The sequence below is a fragment of the Ursus maritimus genome, unplaced genomic scaffold, assembly GCF_017311325.1.
Source record: "Ursus maritimus isolate PB19 unplaced genomic scaffold, ASM1731132v1 scaffold_18, whole genome shotgun sequence".
Classification (NCBI taxonomy): Eukaryota; Metazoa; Chordata; class Mammalia; order Carnivora; family Ursidae; genus Ursus; species Ursus maritimus.
Genome location: NW_024424230.1, coordinates 39472882 through 39498723, shown reverse-complemented (window position 1 = coordinate 39498723; position 25842 = coordinate 39472882). Strand labels below are relative to the sequence as shown.

Below are 25842 nucleotides of genomic sequence, written 5' to 3'. Positions count from 1 at the left end.
CTAATATAACATTGTATGTCGACTATACTCAAATTTAAAAAAAAAATTCATTTCAGGTAGAAAATAAGATGGAAAGTGACACAAATGAAGGTCCATATGTTCTTGAGAAAGTAAAGACTCTAGATTGCCTGACTTCATTTTATCCTCATTTAAGTGTGAAAATTAGGCTCAACATTTAAGTTGAAATAACAGGGCAGGGATTACCAGGTCCATGTCCCACATAAACAGTACTTGTGACTGGAAAGCATATCCCCAACTTTTATGTTCCACTCTCTAAACCTGACTAGTTCTATTCCATCTTCTCCACTGTCATACAACTAAGACAGTGCAGCTAACTAATAGCGTTCCACAATGATGCTCACCACTGTTTCCCAAAGCAGTATCTCCGATAGTTCTTAGAACATCTTCATAGAACAGCTAGGTAAAATATGTCTGGTTGTTGCAACTGGTTGTTAGGCACAGTTTCACATAATTCAGTCAGATTTAAAAACCAGAAGAACTTGTTTATATTGAGAGTATTTTCTTTTTCCTGAGAGGATTTTACCCTTTTTTTTAAAGATTTTATTTATTCATTTGAGAGAGAAAGACAGAGAGAGCACAAGCAGGGGGAGAGGCAGAGGGAGAGGGAGAAGCAGACTCCCCACTGAATGGGGAGCCCGATGTGGCACTCCATCCCAGGACCTGGAGATCATGACCTGAGCCGAAGGCAGACGCTTAACCATCCGAGCCTCCCAGGCACGCCTGGGTTTTACACTTTGAATACTGCTTCTTCAAATCCACTTCTTTTGAAATAGAAACAAGCTACAATATGAACAGGATTATCTTATGCAATTACTTATTTGAAGAATTCACATTTAACTTGACTTTATTTAAATGTCCACAGGTGCTCATATTGGTTCATGGAGAACTGCGAATAGAGGTAAAGTATGAAAAAGATTTTTGTAACTAAAATAATAGTTTAGTTCAAAAAATTAAAATTGTATTGGAGAAAAATAAATGTTTCTTTAATGTTTAAAACTATTAAATAATTGTGAAAATAAAATTAAAACTAACCCAATTTTAAATACCAAGAATGTATAGATGTCATTCTTGTACTTTATCTCATACTTTCTTTCTTCTTATTTTAAACAAATCAACAGCTTTTTATTAAACAGGTCCTAAGTGCCCAGAGCAGTGAGATATTGTGGAATATACAAAAGAAATAGAAAATATGATTCAATGCCAATATTAAAAATCATATGGTTCTGTAATTGTTTTAGATATTTAATGTTCCTTCTTTGCTTGACAAAGTGTGAGGTCAAGCAACATAGACATTGAACAGTCCTAGATACCATGAAACACAGGGGGCTCCTCAACCTAGGTGTTGATTAGCAATACTCAAAGCAAAAATTTCCAACAATGTACATAATAAAATGGGATGCCTTTTCACATAAGACAAAGGGTCAACACGGAGAAGATGATATTGCAGTCCAAGGCAAAAGGAGATACAAACGTGAATGGGTGAAATTTGCGAAACCCTGCAGAGAAAGAGAAGACAACTCGAAAAAAAATCCAATCGCCAAAGTAAGTCATATCAGCAGGGGCAATGTGAGGTTTTAGAATAAATGTAATAGATGTAAATTAAAATGATATGGCAACTCCATTTATCAAAACACAGACTGGGGAGTCCACAGAACAAATAACCTGGTATCTTCAACCAAAAAAATACAATAATAATAATATAGAGTGAGATGAAGGAACTATGGCTTCTAGAGTAATAAAGAATAATTAAGAGGCTGGTGAACCAACTTCAATGAATATGCCTTATTTAGATCTAGATCTAGCAAACAAATAGAAAAAAATATATGGATAAAACAGTAAGATAAGTGGTTGGGGGTCCATGTATTTATAATGATTAAAACTGGGTAGTGAGATATATCAGGTTCATTATACTACTCTAACCTTTATATATATTTGAAATTTTCCATATTAAAAAGCTTGAAAATTAAAATTATAAAAATAAATAATAATAAGCAATTTATTTTAATAAATATTTTAAACACTGTATAATCCCCTTCCCTCTTTTCTCTCCAGCTCCCCCTATTTAAAATAAATGTCTTTTTAAAAAAAAAAATGTTCTCTGTTAAGGAAAGGAGCATTCAGAAGTAGTCTTGTCAATATTAAATATCCATGACTTTCTCTCAACCTTTTAACATCACCATGGCGGCCACAATCTGAGCAAACATTCTAGAGCCAAAATGATTAATGAGTATTGGTCCATGCTGGTCAATAGAAGCAAAAGTTTGAAATATCTCACATTCCCAGTATTCATCAAGGCAAAAAGTAATGATCACAGGGTCAGAAAGGGTGAATAAAATAAACAGAAGACTTAAGACTACGAAGGTGGAGAAAGGGGGATGGAAAAGGTCTGATTGATGATCACACTCACATTTTGGGTATTTGGGGCTGCAGATTACATCAGATTTCCAAGCAACCCAGAAAATTACCTACCGAATTTCTGGAATGGGAATTGATCAACCCCCTTTTGGAATCTTTGTTGTTGACAAAAACACTGGAGACATTAACATAACAGCCATAGTTGATCGTGAGGAAACTCCAAGCTTCTTGGTAAGTTTGTGTCCTCAATATTGGGCACCCTTACGTTTGTGTCTGGTGGCTTTATAATGTGATACTCTTCTACTGGTTAATTTAGAAGAGAGATCAGTACATGAATCAATCCACCAACATAACAATGTTCATGACTCTTATAAAGAGCCTTCACTTACGGTTGTGCCCCTGAAGGAATATACCAGGAGGGTGCATGAGTAGGCATTGAAATCCAACATGCATCCTGCAAAGAGCATCACCCTCTTTGTACATAAGACAGTACCAGCCTGGAAGAAGGGGCAGCTTGCCTAACTGGCCTGCCCAGTGTGGGCACCTTTTCTTCCTTTGCCTACTTTTTGGGGAAACATTTTTCTTCTGTGCATAAAAAGTCTGTATATGCTAGTAGAGGCCTTATTTCTACAAGTTTTAGTAGTATGCAAACTGAGTTTGTAGAGTAATAAGTAACATTTCCCTCCTTTCTCTAGATCACATGTCATGCTCTAAATGCCCTAGGACAAGATGTAGAGAAACCACTTATATTAACAGTTAAAATTTTAGATGTCAATGACAATCCTCCAGTATTTTCACAAAGTATATTCATGGGTGAAATTGAAGAAAACAGTGCTTCAAGTAAGTCTTTTACAGTATCTACCACTTCTCATTTTTTTTAAATTTTAAAATATAGGTATAACTATAGTATATTATTTTTATAAGCTAATTTATTCTCATAGTTTTGTCAGCAGTTTTGCAGAAAAATTCATCCAAATAACCTGGGTCTTCCTTTCTGATATTTGCACTTGAGCTAATTACGCACTGCCGTGTATTTCTAGGTTGTGGTCCTGTTAGCAAGTCAATAGTATCTTACTCTCTATATATAAGTCACACGAGTACCTGGTAGTCATAAAGTTAAAGGGGTGGCCTTAGGTAGCCTGGATGCATCAGCTAGACTTTTTTAGATTATAAAGGACAGAGACACACTCAATTACTTGGATAATCTGGGGAAAGGGGAAAATGACAATGCCATATATCAAGGGAAGAAATAGACAGAAATAGTCTCAACTCCAACACAGCAAAGGTTTAAGGACAACAGGAAGATTTTTGCAGAAGGCAGCACAGTTTGACCTGATTAAGACAGACAGTAAGAAATATTGCAAATGATATGTCATTCGTTTTTGAGCTTACAGATAGATTTAAGATTTTAAGAAACAAAGGTCAATTTGAAATTGTGTTGAATATTTACCGTGAAAAGAACATCAATGCTTACATATTCTTTAATGAACTTCTTCTGTATTTCTAGACTCACTGGTGATGATATTAAATGCCACAGACGCAGATGAACCAAACCACATGAACTCTAAAATTGCCTTCAAAATTGTGTCTCAGGAACCGGCGGGCACAGCCATGTTTCTCCTAAGCAGACACACTGGGGAAGTCCGTACTTTAACCAGTTCTCTGGATCGAGAGGTAAAGCAAGGCACTTGGGAACATTTAATAATAAAGGATCTGATTGTAAGAAAGCCAAGAGAGGTGGCCCCATTTTACGTGAGAATGAAAGGAGAAAGGAAAAGGGTTCTCCACACTCAACTGCGCCAACTTAGGGAAATTGTTTGCATTTCAATATGATTCTGGTGGGGTGAGATGTGTATCTAAGAACTGTATAATAAACTGTAATCTAAACAAACAAGGATCAGCATATCAGTGGGAGGTCAAGGGGAAAGTAAAAGAAAGCATGGAGGCATACATGGACAAAGACTGGACTGTGACTAATTCCTTATATGGTTGAGGAAAAAGACATTTCTCAGACAACGGAAGAAACTGCTTTCTGGAATAAAGCCTTCTCTGATGTTACCACTTTTTCTACCGACTAGTTTTAATGTTACCCCTGCTTCCAGAATACTAAAGAATCCTCTTCCTCTCTTTCCCATCGTCCTACCACCATAACCACTGACCACCATCTTTATCACCATAAAATACCCTGCCAGACTTTGTATTACTTCTATGCAAATGATTCTCCAAATAGACCAATAGGAAAGCTCTATAAGTGAACTTCCCTCAAATAAGCATCCCATCATTCTCACTGCCCTTTTTTCCTCCAAGTGTACTTCTTGCCCTGAGAAGCTCACAAAAGAGAAACCTGTTCTAGCCCTATAAAAACTTGTCCAACTATCCAGAGCCCCACATGCTTCCTCTATGCTGGACAATGAACAACTCATTGTGATCCTTCTAGAGAAGAATATTTTCATCTCTTTACCCATAGAAAGCAGTAGTTATTATTCGTATTCTTGGCACTGGAGATTAAGTATTTTTTTTTTTGTTTTGCTCCAAATTTAGCAAGTTAGCAGCTATCGTCTGATTGTGAGTGGTGCCGACAAAGATGGAGAAGGACTATCAACTCAATGTGAATGCAGTATCAAAGTGAAAGATGTTAATGATAATTTCCCAATGTTCAGAGAATCTCAGGTACACCTTGCCCTCCTTGAAGAGCAATTTATACATATTTTTAGTTTATATTTTGCCATTCTAATTCAGCATTCGCCTGCTTGCTGGCTTCTATTTAAGTTCTCCTCACTTTTCTTAAAAAATATGCTTTCGTAAAATATAAGAATTTAGTAACCAGCAAGAGGCATCACATAATTTGAGAATTAATGATTAATGCTATTCAGAATAAAATATAATATCTTTAGATAAAATCTGACAATAACTCTTAAATTTTGCTTCTCTCCTTTTTAGTATTCAGCACGTATTGAGGAAAATACTTTAAATTCTGAGTTGCTTAGATTTCAAGTTACAGATTGGGACGAAGAATTCACAGATAATTGGCTTGCAGTGTATTTCTTTACCTCCGGAAATGAAGGGAATTGGTTCGAAATACAAACTGATCCCAGGACTAATGAAGGCATCCTGAAGGTAGTTAAGGTAAGGCTATTTCCCTCCTGTGGTAAAAATATTCCATATTAGTCCAAACTATCATTTCTACAAATGAACATTATTCACTTATTAATAATAATACCACTTCTTTACAGAAAACTTAGAAAACACATTAAAGTAGACAGAATTTTTTAAAGACACACACATAGCCCCACTACCTAAGGACAGCTTTTTTTAAACATGTTGATTTATTTCCTTCCAAGGTACCATACTTTCTAGATTAAACACAAATACACTAATATACATATATTTATAGGTGTGCTTGTTTTAAGCACAGGAATGTAAAACACATTTCTTGACTTAATCTCATTTACTCTCTACAACCAAAGTTAGGAAAAGATAAAAATAAATGATATTGTGACTTGCGAATTTGTCAACTTGCTTTAAGTGGATTAGTTACAGTCATAAGAGGGGGGAAATTCAACTATTTGAAAATGGGAATGTATAATTAAATCTGCAATATAAAAAATAGTAACTGAGGAAACCTTCCATTTAACATGCTTGGCTATAACAGACACTCACCCCCCCGCCACATACAGAATCCAATCTGGAATAACATAAGGATATTTCTGCCTGAGCACTGTATAGACTAGAAAAAATAACCACTATTTGAAGATATTCCTTGGCACAGGACACTGGACTATACGGGACCTTCTTTCTTTATTTCCTTGAGTCCAGCAGAGTGACAGACCCATAATATCTCCTTAACAAGGAACTGCTGGAATCCCCAATTGCTGGAAGCTGAGCAGTTCCTATTACTCTGCTTTTCAGAGAGAAGGCTATAACCATCACTTGCAAAGGTGTGTTATAAACTCCCAGCAATCCCTGAAAATGAGGTCTTCCCTCTCTCCTGTCTTGGTGTCATCTCATCTTCCAAACTAGCAACCTGGGCCTTATCCTTCAATCATAACATTTCCTCACAACAAACAGCCAGTCATCCAATTCCGCCCTAGAAATTGTCCTTACAGTCTGGCCCTGGTCTTCCTTCCTATGGCCTGTGATCTCCCAGGCCTTGCCTCCTTGCTCCTAGATGACTGTAATCCCTCCTGATAGATGTCCTTATCTCCTATTTCTACTTCCCTTCATCCTCCTCCTGCCACCAGTCTACTGCCATGTTTTTCTTAAAACCCATGTGGATTACTCTGTTCCTTAAAAACTTTCTTTGTTCTCTATTGGCTGTGAAAGTGGCCCTTCACTCTTATTGCTCATTTGCATCACCAGCAACTTCTCCTCACAGTGGGAATGTAGAACTATTGGTTCAGTTGGTCTGTGGGGAAACCCAGACAGTGGCAAGTCTTCATGGCTCCACAGAGAACTCTAATAGCAGCCACGATTGATGACCAGCTGCTGGCCTTGAAGATGACTTTCAGCCTCCTCAGAACTATAGATAAGGCCTCTCACCATCTGCAGCCAGCTCTCTGTCACCTTCTGTAACTTTGGGCATTTGCAAATGTTTCACCTCTGTCTGAAAAACTCCTCCTCATCCTTCAACACTCAGCTCACTTGAAACCTCTCAGGTTTCCTAACTACCTGCAGTAGAAGTATTGACTCACTTTTGCACATGGACTCTATCATTTCTTCTGTCACTTACCCCCTGTATTATAAATACCTGTTTATACTTTTCCTTCCACTTACTCTTTCTCTTCCACACCACTGGGGAATGCTGGAGCTCACAAAACTAGTCACTGCAAACTTAAAACTCAAATCCAGATCTCTTATCTTAGTTATTTTCAGTAATGTACAAATGTAACCCAAATGAACATTTCCTTATCACACTCAAAAAAATATCTTAGTGAAAGGAAAAAGCTCTCCTGGGATTCCTCAGACCTTGATTTGGGCCACCTCAATTAGAGGGTCAAACCATCCGAAAATGGTTCTACAAAGAGTTCGTGGGCCACCCACCCACTGCTTTGCACAGGCATATTTGCCAACCAAATCTATTACCATAGTTTGCCTTTGCCACCTAGGAATTTCCAGTCAGGGGAGACACTATTACACATGAATACAGTAGCTATTCTGGGATGGGCTATAACTGCCATTTATAGGAATGTATTATGGGACTAAATTTGTGCAGTCCTCACAACAATCTAATGAGGTAAAGTTTGTGGTTTTTTTCAAAGTGAAAATTTGAGAATCAGAGAAATTAAATATTATGCCATGAGTCACACAGCTATTGGGCAGCAGAACTAGTATTCAAGCCATGTTACCATAGCAAATTTGGGATTCTTTCCACTGCACCACACAGCCTAAAGAAACTATGATGATGTTTTAGAAGTCTAAAAAGAGGTCCACTGTTTTGTAAATATCGGTTACCAAGCTGAGGTCTTATGAGTTAAGAATTTTAATAGTTTCTCCATCTCAACATTACAATGATTTCTGAAGCTGTCTTGCTATATAGAAATAAAAGGGGCCATTCATAGCATGGGACATGGAGTTCTCTTGTCCTGTTCTGGGTTTGCTAAATTGTATCTCTGTGATACTTCTTTCCTTCTAATTTTATTTATTTTTTTATTCTAGGCTCTAGATTATGAACAACTACAAAATGTACAACTTGGTATTGCAGTCAAAAACAAAGCTGAATTTCACCAATCAGTAATTTCTCAATATCGAGTGCAGTCAACCCCAGTCACGATTCAAGTAGTCAACGTGAAAGAAGGAATTGCATTCCGTCCTGCTTCCAAGAGATTTACTGTGCAGAAAGGCATAAGTAGTAAAAAACTGGTCAATTATGTTCTGGGAACATATCAAGCCATTGATGAGGACACTGGAAAAGCCGCCTCATACGTCAAGTAAGACTGTTTTTACATTATTCCTTGATGTGGTTTTAATTTGTAAACTACTACAAAATAATACCTTAACTATTACATGCCAAGAATACAAGGAGACACAAAATGGCCAACTCAAGGAACTGGCTAACTCAAGAAGAGACTTACAGCCAAATCAGTGGAACATAGTGGACTAGGAGCAAAGCTAACGTAAGCGTAAGTTAAAGTGGAAACTAAGAGAAGAATGCCTTAGCTGATGGAGAGAAATCAGGAAAAGATCTCACAGAAACTTTCAGTTGAGTTTTAAAAGAGTAGTTCACCAGAAGACCACGGTGCAATCAGATAAAACAGCACATACAAAACATATATGCCCCAATATAAGAATACTAAGCAAAGCAGATGCTGTAAGAGCAATTAAACAATTATTTTATTGCACAGAGTAGAAAATTGAAAAACCACGCTAATACTTAAGGATTATGAAATACTCCTTATCCATGTTAATACGTTAATTTTCTACCACTGTTTATAAGAGTATATTTCGATGTCTTAAATTAAGTATAAATACATTAAATTTAAAATGAGTTATTTTCATTAAATAGGTAAGCATTCCATATTTGAAAGAAAACTGTATTTTTTCTGTCATAAAACAGGTATATGATGGGGCGTAATGATGGTGGTTTACTATTCATTGATTCAAAAACTGCTCAGATCAAATTTGTCAAAAACATCGATCGGGATTCTACTTTCATAGTTAACAAGACAATCACAGCTGAGGTTCTGGCCGTAGATGGTAAGAAAAATATTTCAAAATGGGGCGCCTGGCTGGCTCAGTCAGTAGAGCATGCAACTCTTGATCTTGGGGCCATGAGTTTGAGCCCACATTGGGCATAGAGATTACTTAAAAAATAAAAATCTTAGGGGCTCCTGAGTGGCTCAGTCGGTTGGGCAACTGCTTTTGGCTCAGGTCAGGATCCCAGCCCCTGCATTGGGCTCTCTGCTCCGCGGGGAAGACTGCTTCTCCCTCTCCCTCTGCCTGTCGCTCCCCCTGCTTGTTCTCTCTTTCTCTCTTTCTGTCAAATAAATAAATAAAATCTTTTTTAAAAAATTAAAACAATAGAAATCTTTAAAAAGATTTCAATCGTTTTTAGAGAAATGTTACTCTAATTGACATTTCTTTATGAATAGATGATTCTGATTTTTAACATATTGCCTTTATCACTACATAAAATTACTTATCTTAGGGGTCTTGGGTCTCAAATCTGAGGCACCTGAATCCAGAAGACTGGATTCAACTTCTCAATGGAGTTTGTAGTACCAGTGAATTCTGTGTTCAGTCCCTGTGGTCTCTTGTGTTGAGGCAGAAATTTTGAGACCCACAGGAATTTCTGTGTTTGAGAGGATGGATAAAAACTGATACCGAAGGCTTGTCAGGAAAGCTCAACTTAAATGTGAGGTGCCTTGGTGAGTTACTTATAAAGTGAGTCACTTACAAAGACCTCACGTGACCAGATCATTGAACAATAAAATCTTCTGGAATGTTTTAAAGATAATATTCATTGGGTGTTTTGTGTTTCATCAAGTATAAATTAATTTATGCTCAGGCAATAAGCAAACATAAGAAAATAAAACAAAAGAATAAACACCAAACTCATATCACTTGGGAAAAGAGCAAAAAGCACTAAGGGAAATAACAGAAATTATTCATAATCCTACCATAGAGAAATTTTTACTTTTTTGCTTTATTGGTTTTGATTGTCAACACTGAAAAAATTTTCTTCAATAAACTTTTGTATCTTGGATAGTAAAAATAAATCATTGCTTATTCCAAATACTCTGGCTCAACGTTAGAAGCAAAAGTCTTTCACACAGTGCTGGGTTCATGCAGTAGGATACATTTAAGAAAACTATTGTTTTTATGTTGATTTCTTTGTAATCAGTGAATTCATCACCTTACAGGTTTCGGTTCCAAGCACATTAAATTAATAGCCAACGCTACTAATTAGAGACACCAGCCAAGTTGATCAATTTAAATTTGCTTTTTATAAGATGTGGAAATTAAATGACATCTTTTTACTTGTAAGAATAACAAATATAATTTCTCATGAGGAGACATATTAAGGTGGCTACATGCAAGAGACATTTAAAAGGTTTTTTGGGGTACGATGTATTCTATATATTTCTTTAACTCTCAAATGTTATTCTTACAGAAAATACGGGTAAAACTTCTACAGGCACCGTATATGTTGAAGTACCTGGTTTTAATGAAAATTGTCCAACAATCGTCCTTGAGAAGAAAACCATTTGTAGTTCACAGCCTTCTGTGGTTGTCTCAGCTAGAGCACTAGACAATAAATTTACTGGCCCCTACACATTTTCTCTGGAGGAACAACCACTAAAATTGCCAGTTGTGTGGAGTATCACAACACTCAATGGTGAGTAATAGTAAACGTGCTTCCATAAATGAAAGTTGCTGCTTCTGTATATTTCCAGAGGGATAAAAGAGCTCAATTGGGAGCAAGTCTTTTCCAAGAATAATTGAAAAAATTCTTTGGAATGAAGATGTGGCCCTGGCCTCATGACTCTATTCTCTCTTCAGAAAAGGAATGATATGTTCATGCAATTAATATTTTTTATGTGCAATCTAATTGTTTTATATTTTTAATGTCTTATTCCTACCTCCACAGCACACCATAAAAAGAATGGAGTCAGCCATCACTTTTATTGTAGAGCTGTTTAAATTTCTAAATATATAAACTTTTCTTAAATGGGCAGACTCTGAACAGACATGAAGCACTGGAGGGGTTGTCCGTTCAAGGCTCATAGGAAGTGCTACTTTGTCCCTAGCTAGGAATCCTGACAGCATAGTGGATTGAAATTCCCATTAGCCCATTAGCCAGTGGGAAAGAGTTCGTCCATCCTTCCTTTTCTTCTAACCTTTATCACGCTAATTTTACATTTTTTGTGTTTTCTAGGAGTCTCCTAGAAATAGCCATTGGACTTAATAAGAATCTTCTCACTTTTCTCTAGCGCTTTGCTGAAGCAGTCTTGATTCTCTCCATGAATGTGCTCTATGGTTCCCTAGTCATAGGTATCAGCCATTGCTAGAGTCACCAAAGGGATCTTGTTCTCCACGGCCTTCTTTCCTAGGTCCTTACTGATAGTTCCAAAGTATTCATGTAGCTTTTGGCTCCAAATGGGTTTACCAGAACATGGCCAATGAAAAGGCTGCAAAAGAAACATGAGAGAGAGACAGGACCCAGCAGTAGACACATCTGCTTGAGTGACGCTGAACAAGGCAACAGTGGTTGGAATGAGTAGATACCCAAAGGGCATGGTAGGGTCAAGAGTGATTCAGTTGACACAACTCTGCAGCTTACAAGAGCTGCTCCTGGAGCCCACTTAGAAAGGGACAACATAGCAATGGAGAGCAGAGAATGATCGATGTTCATGAATCAGATAGGCAACAGGCCCTCACCTCAGAGAATCCCATACAACTGGCATTTGGGCACACGGGATGAAAACTATCAGGAAGAGCTGAGGTAGTGGAAGCCAAAGCAGAAACTCAGTCTTGATAAGTCAGGCACAAAAACATGGACTCAGAGGGAAGGCATACGTCCAGAGGGCCACACGAGAGTCCAGAGGGTTGGTGCAGACATACAGGAGATTGGTTAAGCCCCAGGAGAGGGGTCTTCATATTGAAATGTTACCTGCCTCCTGTCATCTTTCAGGGGGAAAATCAGGGTAGGACTGAGTCTTCACGGGAAGCAATAACAGGCCATCTGGGGCAGAAAGAAGGACAAGGAGGAAGTGCAGCCCGATGTACCCAACTGAACCCCTTATCACTCTTAGAACTGCTCAAACCTCACCTTACTATCATCAGCCTCCCTATTTGTGACAATGATGTTTAAGGCAACCCTGGGTCTGTTAACAAAAATAAGTAGTTTCAAGAGCAAAAGACACCTTGTCCTGCTGTTGATTGGTGTGATTGTTTGTCTGCAGCTACTTCCGCACTCCTAAATGCCCAGCAGCCGCTATCTCCTGGAACGCACAGCATCTCCCTCACAGTTACCGACAGTCAGGACAGACAGTGCGAGACACCAGAGAGCCTAACTCTGGAAGTCTGCCAGTGTGACAACAGGGACACCTGTAGAACTCCTAATGGGAACAAAGACCCTGGACGCATAGGTGGAAAGACATCATCAGGGAGGCTGGGGCCTGCAGCCATCGGCCTGCTACTCCTTGGTCTTTTGCTGTTGCTATGTGAGTATGCCAAAGCTAAATTCTGGTTTTGATAGAGACTCGGCCTTTGCAGAGGCCTTCAGGCTACATGGGCAATGCCATCTTTGCAATGTACAACCATTCCTTAATTGTGTTATAGGCAAAGATGGGGGTAACATTTTCAGGAAGAACTGGAAATACTGAAAGTTAACATGTCACTTGCCAACAATCTATATTCATGATACAACAAAGCAAGTCATATGTATGTTAGACATTTAGAAAACTGCAAAAGAATCAACAAGAAAAAAATTAAAGTATGAACACTTTCTACACACTGCCAGTAATGTTCATCATCAAAATAATACCGTTACCTATAATAGCACTTTCTAAAATGTCTTCTCCATAGACATAAAATAGAAAAAGAACCCTTGCCCTATGGAAAAATATAGAGGATATATAGGCTTTGAGCTTTATAATGAACATTAATACATCATAGGCTCTGAAAAGTTATTGCTAAATCCAGCACTTCCTGAAAATAGCTTACCACCTATCTATACACCCTTTTAAAGGCTTTCACTTAATAAGATTAAGTTTATTGAAAACATTTAGGGAAACTACGCATGTTTTATTTTTCGATAAAAGTAAAATTTATTTATTCAGTGGACAGATTTCTAAAAAGTTTAATCAAAATCTTGTGAATCAAATATTTTTAATGTAGTAAGTCTCTATTTAAAGGAAATTCATGGTAAATTCTTACATAAATAAGAAAAACCCTTGATAAATTCACATTGATTTCCCAAATTTATTATAGAACTGTAGGCTTTTAGAATTAAAATGATTGTTCATGATAAACAAGTCTACTCCAACCTCTTCACTTAAATTTTTAAAAATTTGTGAAATATTTTTAAACCACAAAGTGCAGAAAATTACATGACAAGCACATATATAACCATGACTCAGATTTAATAGATCTTAATATTTGCAATATCTGTTCAGATCTTTTTATAAAAAAAGAAAGAAGTTGCTATCCATACATCTAGTGGCCTCCCACACATGCCATATATTCTTCTCCTGCCTTCCCCAAAAGTGTTTACTATTCTGCAGTTAACATGCATCGTTCCATTTCACAGTTGAAATTGACTCACCTTTCAGTTTTTTAACATCATATTAGTCAATTTCAAAACCAAAGACTATTCAAGTACGTAGATGTGAGTCTTGATGCAAGCAGCCAGATGGAAAGGGAACCTGATTCTGGTTTTCATGTAATTCACAGATTTATGCATGTCTAACTCTATGGGGGAAAAAAACTATACCATGATGCCGCTCTAATAGAAATGAATACAAAGAGTATTATACAGGCTTTGTGGAGTAGAGAAACATCAATTTGGAAAATGAGTACGATATAGAAAATACAAAGAGAGGGAAAATTGTTCCCAAAGGGTAACAGCATGGGCCAAAGCCAGAAAATGCTTTGCATGTCTTAGGAATCACACCTTGGGGAGGCCAATGCATGGGGAGATTGTGGACAGTCAAGGAGATGAAACTGGAGAATGCACTGTTATCAGTTTGAAAGGGCTTATGTACATATGTCATGGTGTTTGTGCTTCAAGCTATGAGAAAAAAAGAGTTGCTGAAAGTATCTGAATAAAAACCTAGCATGTTCATATTTGTGAAAGATAACATCGGCAGCTCTGTGTACTGTAAATTAGAAAGGAAATTAACAGTTAAGAGATCTACTAGTTTCAAAGAGATGATAGACGCCAGATTTAGACATGAGACTGGAAAGGAAAGTATAAGTGTGTGAGACATTACGTGGAGAAGATTTGGAGACTAAGGAATATGAAGGGTGGGTAAGAAATCCAGATGAACCATTGAATTCAGTTGTCCTTTAAACCATTAAATGAAATTGAAAATCCTAGATGAAGTTCAGATACATAGGGTGGCCGTGATGAGTTTCATTTTGAAATACTGACTTTTAGGGTGTAGTTATATCCTAGACACAAGCCATTGTACATTTGGGATTGTGGCTCAGGATGGCAATCAGAGAAAGTACACCATGTTATTCCCACGATGGCATTTGCTTCCCGTGCTCCTACCATTTGAAAAAATGCCATGTTTTGATTTTTATGCAGGACAAAACATACAGTTTTCAGTCTGTAGAAATACACTCAAGACTTTGAAAAACTTTTTTCTGGATTCATATATGAAAACCAAGTATATATTGTAGATACAATGATAAGCAAGATCCCTAAAAGACGATGTATGCCCACCTAAAGATACTCACCATACAGATGTACATTCATCACCTTAAAAACTAATTTGCTAACTCACAATATTCAATCCTTCCCACACACTTAACAAAATCACAGAATTGAGAACAGCAATAAATTAAAAAAGCCTGTAGAAGTATCATTTATACGAATATCATATAAAATTTTGAGAAAATACATCAATTATGTCCAACCTATTTTATTTATAATATAGGACCAACCTAATTTGCATAACTTACAGAGCCTTTCCAGCCAATACTAACAAATCCTCATAGCACTCACTACTGTCCTTTACTTATATGACTAAATCATTTAATACTCACAACAACCTGTGATGCAGACAATATTTATTCTCCCATTCTCTGGATTAATTATTAGAGGCAAGAAAAGATGACAAAACTTAACCCAGCTGGTGAGAGGTGAAGCTAAAATTCAAACCCTAACAACCCCTCACTAAACTGCCTCTACTTGGACAGAATTCAAACATGAGGATTCCACAGATCCTGACAGGCCAGAGGCGAGGGTGGGGTCACTAACCACCTAGCTTTCCAGAACTTCCTTTCAAGAGAGTTCAGTATTTACCTCTTGGTCCATTAGCATGAGAATGATGGTAATCTTTACTGCTGAGATGTGACAGATATGTACAGAAAGAATGAAAATTACCCTGACAGGAAAGCCCCTCCAAGCTAGGGATTCTTAAGTCCCAGTTAAGAGTACAGTGGTATTAGCTCATGACTCTAGTTGCTGAGGGAGTTTGCTGGTTAATTGCTGTTTTCTATGAGATGAGTGAGTTCAGATTACAGAAACATTTTCCTGCCCACCTAAAATCCTGACCATCCAGGTGTGTAGTCACCTGACATAATATACATTGCCTCAAAATGTACAAATAAATGCAATATATATATATATTACAATATATATACATATATATTACAATATTATACATATATACACACATATTACAGAAAAGGATTGAGGAACTGAGCAACCAGCTTTACCATTCATTGAACAGTGACTATTTTAAGAAAATATACATATCACAAGAATGATCAGATCTGTCTCCTCCAGTTTCATAATCATACGAAATTTTAGGATGCTTAACTTACATTTTATTTTGTAGAAACTAATTTTGCTTTCTATTAGATTTTCCATTAGAACTGAAAATATTGTATTTTCCTCATAACATTTCAGACAATTGTCATGTCACATTGTTTCCAAATGACTTGAATGTTCCGATATTTTGTTTTCCTTTATAACTAGTGGCCCCCCTTCTGCTGCTGACCTGTGACTGTGGGGCAGGTCCTATCGGGGGAGTGACGGGAGGATTTATCCCAGTTCCTGATGGTTCAGAAGGAACAATTCATCAGTGGGGAATCGAAGGAGCCCATCCTGAAGACAAGGTGAGGACCCAGTTTCTAAAACATTTATTTCAATCACATAGAGCAAAATTAGATTTATATTCAGATAGGAAATGGGGTAATGGGGTATAAAAATAAGACACTCCTTGACCTTTACAGACCTTTGTCAGTCAGTGCTGAAATAAATGGAGCCTTTTTGAATCATAGCTCTTCAGATGCCTAATCATAAGAATGGTTACTCCTGCAAGAATGTGGCCTTCTTCTAAAGTCACCTTTTGCAAAGAGCCACATTTCACCCATAGTACCATGAAATCTGGCTCACTTTTAAACGTATTTACTTTTTGAACATGGTTTTCAGGAAATCACAAATATTCGTGTGCCACCTATCACTGCCAACGGAGCCGATTTCATGGAAAATTCTGGTAAGTGAACATCGAATGGATTTTGAAGGCAATGCTGGGTTAAATGAGAAATACTGAAACATAAGAAGTGTTCTAAATCATTTTCTTAATAATTTGCATATATGTACACACGTTGGGAGATGTTACCACTGAAATAGGGTTACAATGAAATGATTTATTATATATTAGTCAATTCCAGGGCCAAGTTCGGGTTTCAATAAGTTCATTGAAATTCATTGCCCACTGATGGCACCATTTTTAATATCTAAAGATTTACTACACATTTTCCAAACTTTAATAAACTAAAGTATAGCTCTCAGTCAATTACTAATTGTGAAATCTTTTCTGATTTCACGCATGTAGAAAAATGTAAAGGAAGATACACCAAATACTGTGTACCTACCACTCAACCTTAATTCTTCTTAACCCTAATATTTGCAGTTAAACCTCATGTGTGCCCATCCTCAATCGTATCGCCCTTCTTCCTTCTCCAGAACTAACAATACCCTGATTTGAGTTCAAGTACCAATTTTATATTCAGTCATAATGGGACAACATCGTTTATGTTCTCAGACAGATGAAATTACTTATTTCTTTGGTTTACCAAATGACTGTTTTATTCATATTGTCTCAGTGCCACAATTAAGGCGTCAACTAGAGGAACAATAAGACCTAATGCCTAACGTTAAAATTTATCTTAATTCCATACTTAGCAATAGATTGTTTTTAAATGTCTAGACCGCAAAATCTGCATGAGATCATGCCGAAATGTCTGCCTTTTTCAGCTACCCCAGTCCTCACCTGCTTCTCCCATTATAATTACATAGCAAAAATTATATTCGGAATTCTCTAGAAAAAAATTAACTTTCCATGAAAGTGTAATGTAAAGGTAATAGGGAGAATAGTCATAGCTCTTCAAATTTTCTTCAGGCACCAAGACACTAAATTGGCACATGCTAATTTGCATGATTACATTATGCGTGTTTCCTCTTTGGTTTCCATATGGAAAGCAATATGATAGCTTAATTTTAATTTCTCTTTTCCTGAAAACAAATAAGCATTGCATTAGAAGCTTTCCATGGCTGTGTGCTGAATATTGTTTTTACTTTTCTATTTCTGGCTGTTGTCACTGAAAATCTATTTCCTGTGTATATTTTTTAATTAACATGTTTCCAGAGCTATTCCATCTGCTAAGATGCTCTGTACAGCCTCACCTCCTCTGTGGCAGCTTCATCTCTGTTACTCTCATTACAGACCACAGGATGTTCTTATCACCTCCAGTCATATAATTGTAATTTCTCCCACTTAATTGCTTTACTTGGTGTCTGCTCATTGATATCAAAAAACACTAAAAAAAAAAAAAATACAGCATCAGACACTATAGAATTTTCTCCCATTTTTAGAAGTTTGTACGAATACATATGCTGGAGGGACAGTGGTGGAAGGAGCCTCGGGAATGGAACTGACCACCAAGCTTGGAGCTGCCACAGGATCTGGAGCTGCTGCAGGATTTGGAGCAGCCACTGGACTTGGCATTGGTTCTGCGAGACAGTCTGGAACGATGAGAACAAGGCATTCCACTGGAGGAACCAATAAAGACTATGGTGAAGGAGCAGTGAACATGAATTTCCTGGACTCCTATTTTTCTCAGGTAATTTGGTGGAAAACTCTGTGGCTTTGTTCTTGTATGCACACGAGAGATCTTTTTACTTGACTACACTTCGGGTTTGCAATTCGCTGTTGTTGTTTTACTTACAGCTTGTTCAAATGTAAGAAAAAAAATTGGGTTCTTTGCTAAAACAATGCAGATAACCTAAGGTGGCTGCCAAAATTGGGCAACTAGTCAAAAGGAAAAATGGTAGCTAGACACCAAGGGAGATAATATGGCAAGTGGAACCTCTTCCCTGTGACTGGAATGACAATGGAAAGCAAAATCTTTTGCATGTCAGGGCCAGCAGCATCCTGTCTAGAAATACAAAGCAGCTTATTTTGTGTTTCCTATACTATAAAGTATGTCAAATGTGCATGTTTTTCTGAGACAGGGTTATAGTACTCTTCACATTTTCAAAGGAGTCTATGCCCCAAAATGATGAAGGACCATTGAATTAATGACCCAAAAGTAAAAAGGGGAAAAGGGGATGTGATCAAAGATCAGATGAAGTGTCAGGAAGCATAGAACTGAAAGGAACAAGGGTTCAAGAACAGAGAAGACTTTTAAGAGGCAGGTCTTTCCTCTTGGTTGATGCATCATTAGGACAGATTTCCTACAGAGTTTTGGTATCAGAGCTGGTAAGTTCTGGGATCAGACCTGGTGCTGAGAAGGTCCGATGACTGGCAGGGAGAGTTTGTTTGGGATGAGGACTCGAGATATTCTGAGGTGTGGTGTGGTCCTTAGTCATGGGTCAGGCTCCCGCATGGGTTAGGGAATCTAGGCAAGGGCCCAGTCTGGTTGAGAGCTGGCTTAGATGGTGCAAATGGGACACAGGGACCCCCACACCTGGCCCAGTGAATAACCTCCCAGCTTTGAACACACTGGTTTTATAAGTCTAAATGCATGCAAGTGCCCTCAAACCCCAGACTTAAAACGCAAGGCCAGGCCAGATTCAATTTTGAAGGAATGTCAACTACGCTGTTCTCCAAACACCAGATAATGTCTGTAACAAGACTGTTGATATACAGAGTATGCCTTTACTTCTACAGATTATCTAAATTTTGCATTCATGATCAATTCTTGAGTATATGAACGGTATTGTATTCTTTAGCTGAGACTCTTTTAAAATTCATTTTTTCCACTTGTCTCCATCTTTAGAAAGCATTTGCCTGTGCAGAGGAAGACGATGCCCAGGAAGCAAATGACTGCTTGCTGATCTATGATAATGAAGGAATGGGTGCCCCCAGTTCTCCCGTGGGCTCCTTGGGTTGTTGCAGTTTTATTGCCGATGAGCTGGATGAAAGCTTCTTGGACTCGCTCGGCCCCAAATTTAAAAAACTTGCAGAGATAAGTCTCGGGATCGATGATGAAGCCAAACAATCTCAGCCACCTTCCAAAGACAGCCATTTTGGGATTGAATCCTGCAGCTATTCCCTAGGAGTCCAACAGTCAGAATCTGTTAGGGGCCAGACTTTGTCCGGCCATCAAGGAGCTTCTGCTTTGTCTGCTTCCGGCGCTGCTCTCCAACCAGCCATTTCCATTCCTGACCCTTTGCAGCATGGTAGCTATACGGTAACAGAGACTTACTCGGCCTCTGGTTCTCTCGTGCAACCTTCCACTACAGTTTCTGAGCCGCTTCTCACGCAAAATGTAATAGTGACAGAAAGGGTGATTTGTCCCATTTCCAATGTTCCTGGCAGCCTACAAACTCCGATGGAGCTACGGGGGTCACGTAATATGATCTGTACAGAAGATCCTTGTTCCCGTCTGATATGACCAGAATGAACTGGAATAGCATATTGGCCGAATATAATGATTTGGACCAAATTGTTCAAAGTAGCATAACAAAGCTCACAGTGTTGGTCTAATTGGGCACTTATTTGGTACTCTCCTAAACTGAGCTCGATTCGTTTGAATTTTCTAGTTAATATCCCCAAACTGGGTATGTTGTCACTCTCACTTCTCAAATACCATCCAAGTGATAGTAAATCTTGATGTTTTTCAAAAAAATCTTAAGATCATATTCAGTGGGAAAATTTCCATTAACAATTAATAACTTTTAAACTTCTATTTTTGCAGTACTAAAGAAAGGTATTTGTCACTTTCAACAAAATGCAGCGTGTTTTAGTGGATTAAGCACTTGGAGTCAAGAGCCCCAGTTCTTGTCTCTGTCACCTTTTCTTATGTCACTAATAATGATGTAAGAGTCATAAGGTCTTTGCTAAAGCATTTTGAGCTGCTTGGAAAAAGGAAGTAGTTGCAGTTGAGTTGTTGCCATCCTCTTGGTGTTGGGAGACCCTAAGTGCATCTTTTGCTCAAGCTAAGGGCTATTGGCTTATGCATTAAACTTGCTATATCTGTATTTCTCAATTCTCAAAATAAGAAAATTTGATAAGAATATATCATAGAACGTTTAGGAAAGCTTAGTATGGTGTAAATAATATTTTGTGTTTTTCTAAATTTCTTTGAAAGGATCTATCCAAAGAAAATATCTGTATTGAGCTCCATTTCTCAGTACAAATCCTGTGTTAATAGTTCTTAAAAAATTACTCTCTATTTTTTAAGCGTCAGTGGGTAGATGTAACTTGCATATGACATATAATGATGTTTATTATGTTTATTATGTTAACAATGTCTACAGACTTTGTGAGAATAAATACATGGTTTTTCTCACAAGAAAAAGAGGCCTCTGAATAGATTAACATTGTGAAATTTTTGAGTATGTATTATAAACCCCATTTCAAGTCAAAAAAGGAGATGGAAAGGGGTTATCAGTACCCTCTATTTTATTAAACCTCACTCCTTTGAAACAGCTACAACAACTTAATTCTCTAGCATAACAATGAAGATTTCGAATTTATTACTTCATGCATGTTGCCGTGATAGCAATGCGGTTGTTCAAATCATTTCAGGTCATTCAAGATCTTCAGCCTTTAGCCCCTAAGGAACACCCTATCTTCTTATCAACATTCTTGTCTTAGCTGAGTCTTTACAAGGTCATTGTCCAGCTCCATTATCTCTAATTGTATATAAAATACTCTTCTTTGTTTTGTTTTGTTGCCATATTCAAAACCTATTTGTTTGTCCAGATGGAATGCAAAGTAATAAGGTGTGTTTTTACACAGAAGGATATAGTCCTAAGGATCCCTGGGGGGAAAGACTCTCCTAAATGTCCCTACATCTAACATCCTTCCCTCTCCCTGGTGCCATGACTACCAGGAAGGTATAGAATAGCCAAGAAGTGCAGGCAATCTGTTCTTTCAAGACAAGCCCGCTGTTTTAGCAACACCTGCAGTGTGCCCATCTATGGAGCAGGTCCTGAGGAAGCTGTCTTGCTATTATCACTGGGACCTCTTCTCAATGGAAGCTTGCTCTGGGGTCGAGATCACACATGGTTGATTTGTGATGAATGAGAATTAAATTAATCATAATAATCCTTACTTCAAGTTCAAAAGTGTCTTCAGGATCCTTAAAGTACTTTAGCATTGCCTCTTAAAACCCAACTTTTCATGAAATGGGAATTTTGCTGCATTGCCAAACTGCAGAGGAAACTATGTCATTGCAGTAAAGGCTCTATAAGGGAAAAATTGAAATTAAATGTGTTGTAAAATAAAAATAGATTCATCTTGTCCAGGAGGACCTCAAATTGATTTGCCATGTAAAAGAAAATTCAAAGCAAAAATGTATCTGTATTTTTTCACCAAAAATAAAAAGTTTTAAGCAAAAAAAAAAAAAAAAGTTTGAAAATGTCTTTTTACTTGATGTATAAATTTTAAACAGTATATACTAAAACTTTAACAGTGTAACACTGTTATAATAAAACTGTTTGGCAACAAACTTATGAGTACTTCCTTAACCATTTAGTAAAAGGTGAACTACTCTCCATAATTAACAGTTACTAAGAAATATAAGGTAAGAAACTGACTTACATATGTATTTTTATCAGTATTTTACATTTTTTTCTAGCAGATACATTTTGCCCATCCTCCCAGGCAGGAAGGAAATACCTGGGGACTCCGGATCTCTTCTTCAGGTGGAAATAGTGCTGGATGAGGTGCTGGATGAAGTCAGGGCAGACTTTTATTAACTAGATGCTTTAACTCATTTATTATTTGTTTGGTAGTTTGGAATGATCTTTCAGCAAAAGTTCTGACATGCTATGATGCCTCAGAGAGAAAAGCTGGAGCAAAGAGAAGGTAATGTACCATGGTTCTGGTGACAGCTATCAGCCCTCAGCCTGGGTCTGTCTCCCAGTAAATGCCGTTTTTTTATTTTCATGTCTTCCTTTAAAGGGATGCCACAAAAAGTCCCTTTGGAACTTCAAATCTTGCCTTGGCTGACTTTCTTCATTCTTTAATTCATACCATTCAACTTGGATCTGCTGTATGAGGAGCAGAAACTGGATTAGAGTGGATGTTGAGTGAAGAAAAGTGGATGGCTTGACTCTGACGTTCCAAATCAACCCCAGGAAAAATGAAACTCCTGTAGGTAAATTTCAAAAATATCCCCTGATCCTCTGATTTATAAAAAGTTTAAAGAATAAAAACAGCAAGACCAATTATCTTAACTTTCAAAAGTCAAGGAAGAGTGTGAAAAAACACACTCAACTGACAAGCTTCAATACAACTAACAATTAAGAAATGAGTAAACGTTAAGGATCCTTCCTTCTTGTTATTGGAAATTCAGCATTTTCTGCACTCATTTACTGGGTCTGCAAAAAGTAACTCTGAATCACAGATTATATGGTGTTTTTTTTTAAAGATTTTATTTATTTATTTGACAGAGATAGAGACAGCCAGCGAGAGAGGGAACACAAGCAGGGGGAGTGGGAGAGGAAGAAGCAGGCTCCCAGTGGAGGAGCCTGATGTGGGGCTCGATCCCATAACGCCGGGATCACGCCCTGAGCCGAAGGCAGACGCTTAACCGCTGTGCCACCCAGGCGCCCCTATATGGTTTAATACTTGTTCGACAACACAGTCTGAGATCATTTTTAAGTAAGGGGATAATTGATAAAGAAAAGAAGATAATTGGTTGATTTCCAGGTGCCAGAAGCAACACGTTTACCACAGAGAATATTGAGATTCCTTCTGCTCTTCATGACCCTTCCATGACAAGACATGGGCCCTTCAAGGTTGGTGCCTTTACTTTCTTTTTCTTTTATTCATAGCCTTTCTTTTTAACAAATGCAAAACAGAAAAATCTAAACACAATGCAGATACAGTTAAAACTCAAGAGAATGATGGTCTAAAAGAACAAATGCAAATAGATACAGTTACCAGAGCAGGAAGAAACTAGATACTGATAAGCCCTACCAGGTGGCCAAGGCAGTTAGTTACATATTCTAATTTAATTCTTACAGTAACCCTGATTATAGTCAGAAAAACAGAGACCCAGAGAACAAATTACTTCCTCAAGGTCATTCAATAAAGTGACATTAATGTAAAGGTTTATATATAGTTATTCAGTAATAATAATACATAATTCTCTGTCAAAATAATCTGCTTGCTTTCAGCTCTAAGATGTGAGTAGAGCATGAAAAATTGGAAAGAATACAAAGAAAACAAGGAAAGTAATTTTTAAAAGACTAGAAATCTAGATATAATTCTAAAGATTAAAGAAGCAGTACATTGCAGGCAAATATATCTACTTGGGCATAGAGGACAGAGCAATCTATATATTTCTATGTATATCTAAGATTGAGAGATAGAGATGAAAAGGTAGAGATGGGGGAATAGATAGAAAGAACGCAAATACATGATTTGCTGTTATTTTTAAGTATATGTGAGGTTATTTTTCAGGGCACAATGGCATCTCTTCCACATTTAATAAGGAAAACAAATTACCCAAAAGTCATAGAATCTCTTTTCTGATAAAACCCTTAAGGATTACTTTGATAGCACACTATTTAGAAGAGGTTATGTGTGACATGTAGCTAGATATAAAAATAACTTTAAATAGAGAGATTTTGATTCAATGTTAATATATATTGTGAAATGATCACCACAGTAAGTCTAGGTAACATCCGTCACCATACATAGTTACAAAAAAATTTTTTTTTCTTGTGATAAGGACTTGTAAGATCTATCCTCTTCACAACTTTCAAATATGCAATTCAGTATTATTAACTATAGTGACCATGCTGTATATTATATCCCCATGACTTATTTATAACTGTAAGTTTGTATCTTTTTGACCCCTTTCAGCCATTTTCCCCACCCCCCTATGCCCCACCTTTGGCAATCATCAGTCTGTTCTTTGTATCTAAGACCCCGATTTTTGTTTTATTCTGTTTCACTTTTTTTAAATGATAGCTTTAAATGGGTCCTTCCACCTCAGCGTTTCCATGATTTGTGGAAAACAACACATTTGAACAACTACAACTATTTTACTCCTCAATCCTATCTCCCTCTCCACCTTTATTCCATGAAGTACCATCATATTTTTAAATTTATGCCTTGGAATATCTATGATGCTTTCTGTGTGCTGAATTTGTCATTATTAAATTAGCAAACAGTAAAAGTCATGTGAAAACACACAGCGTCAAATTCCAATGAAAGCAAAACACTGAGATTGAAAGAATATGTATGTCCTCATTTCCTCAGAAGGCAAAGGAAGTATTTATACTCTTTCACAACCAAGAGAGGATTGCAAAGAACTCTCTTAATTATAAAGCAGCACAGAATCAGGTAATCTTGTATTTATTTAAATGGGATAATGACATGGTTTCCACTCCTGCAAAAAGGCATTGTAACTAAGCCAAAAATGAGTATTTAAACACAGAAAGTGAGATTAACTTCAATCATGTCTTCCCATGTCCAACTGACTATGTTGATAGTAAGATTTATGTGGTCGTAACCTGGAGGTAATGCGCATGCGTGCACATGCACACACACACACACACACACACACACACACACACTCAGGTAAGCAAGTAGCTTTGTGGAGCTGAAGAGAGTCTTTCCATCCTCCGAGCCATGGAGCAGACACTAATGCTTGATTTGTGTTGCAGATATAAAATCTCTGCATGCACAGTCTGCTCTCCGGATTTATTATTAAAAAGAAAAGAATCACCTAGATTCCCCACCTAACTTTCTTCAGGTAAGACATAATGAAAAGACCTTGTTTGAGCAAACTCTTAACTATCCTCATCCAGGGCTGACATCCACAACTTTAGATTAGTAGACTGTGTCATAGGAAGTGGAAGTATTAGTCAAAGAGCACAGGGTTTCACCTAGACAAGATGAATAAGTCCTAGAGATCTACTGGACAGCACAGAACCTATAGTTAGCAATACTGTATTGTATGCCTAAACTTTGCTAAGAGGGTAAATCTTATGTTAAGTGTTCTCGTCACTAATAATAATAATAATAATAATAATAAATAAGAGAGAAGGAGAAAACTTTTGGAGGGGATGAATAGGTTCATGGCATAGACTGGTGATGCTTTCATAGGTGTATACTTACCCCCAAACTCATCAAGTTATATACATTCATCATGTACAACTTCTTATATGACAAAAAAATTTAATATGTAATAAACACTCACTCTAATAAGTTCTGACAATATTTCTTTCTGCATCTTCCCTCTTCCTCTCAGCTCTTATAAATTGCTATGAATTTTTCCTTATAAGTTATGCTGCTACAGTTGAAATATAAGTTGATCTCC

General features: G+C 37.3%; 1 protein-coding gene across 1 annotated transcript in view; it reads left to right on the top strand.

The window, feature by feature from the left end:
* The window catches only part of DSG3 (desmoglein 3), a 47981-nt gene extending 28028 nt beyond the window's left edge, over nucleotides 1-19953 (top strand). The window contains exons 2-16 of the mRNA XM_008692880.2: nucleotides 884-919; nucleotides 1435-1563; nucleotides 2452-2607; nucleotides 3072-3216; nucleotides 3884-4050; nucleotides 4918-5046; nucleotides 5317-5502; nucleotides 8032-8303; nucleotides 8930-9069; nucleotides 10487-10711; nucleotides 12279-12539; nucleotides 16028-16167; nucleotides 16484-16547; nucleotides 17930-18177; nucleotides 19336-19953. Coding sequence (XP_008691102.2) covers nucleotides 884-919; nucleotides 1435-1563; nucleotides 2452-2607; nucleotides 3072-3216; nucleotides 3884-4050; nucleotides 4918-5046; nucleotides 5317-5502; nucleotides 8032-8303; nucleotides 8930-9069; nucleotides 10487-10711; nucleotides 12279-12539; nucleotides 16028-16167; nucleotides 16484-16547; nucleotides 17930-18177; nucleotides 19336-19953 — 2916 coding nt within the window. The remainder of the gene's footprint in view (nucleotides 1-883; nucleotides 920-1434; nucleotides 1564-2451; nucleotides 2608-3071; nucleotides 3217-3883; nucleotides 4051-4917; nucleotides 5047-5316; nucleotides 5503-8031; nucleotides 8304-8929; nucleotides 9070-10486; nucleotides 10712-12278; nucleotides 12540-16027; nucleotides 16168-16483; nucleotides 16548-17929; nucleotides 18178-19335) is intronic.
* Nucleotides 19954-25842: the final 5889 nt, after the last annotated feature.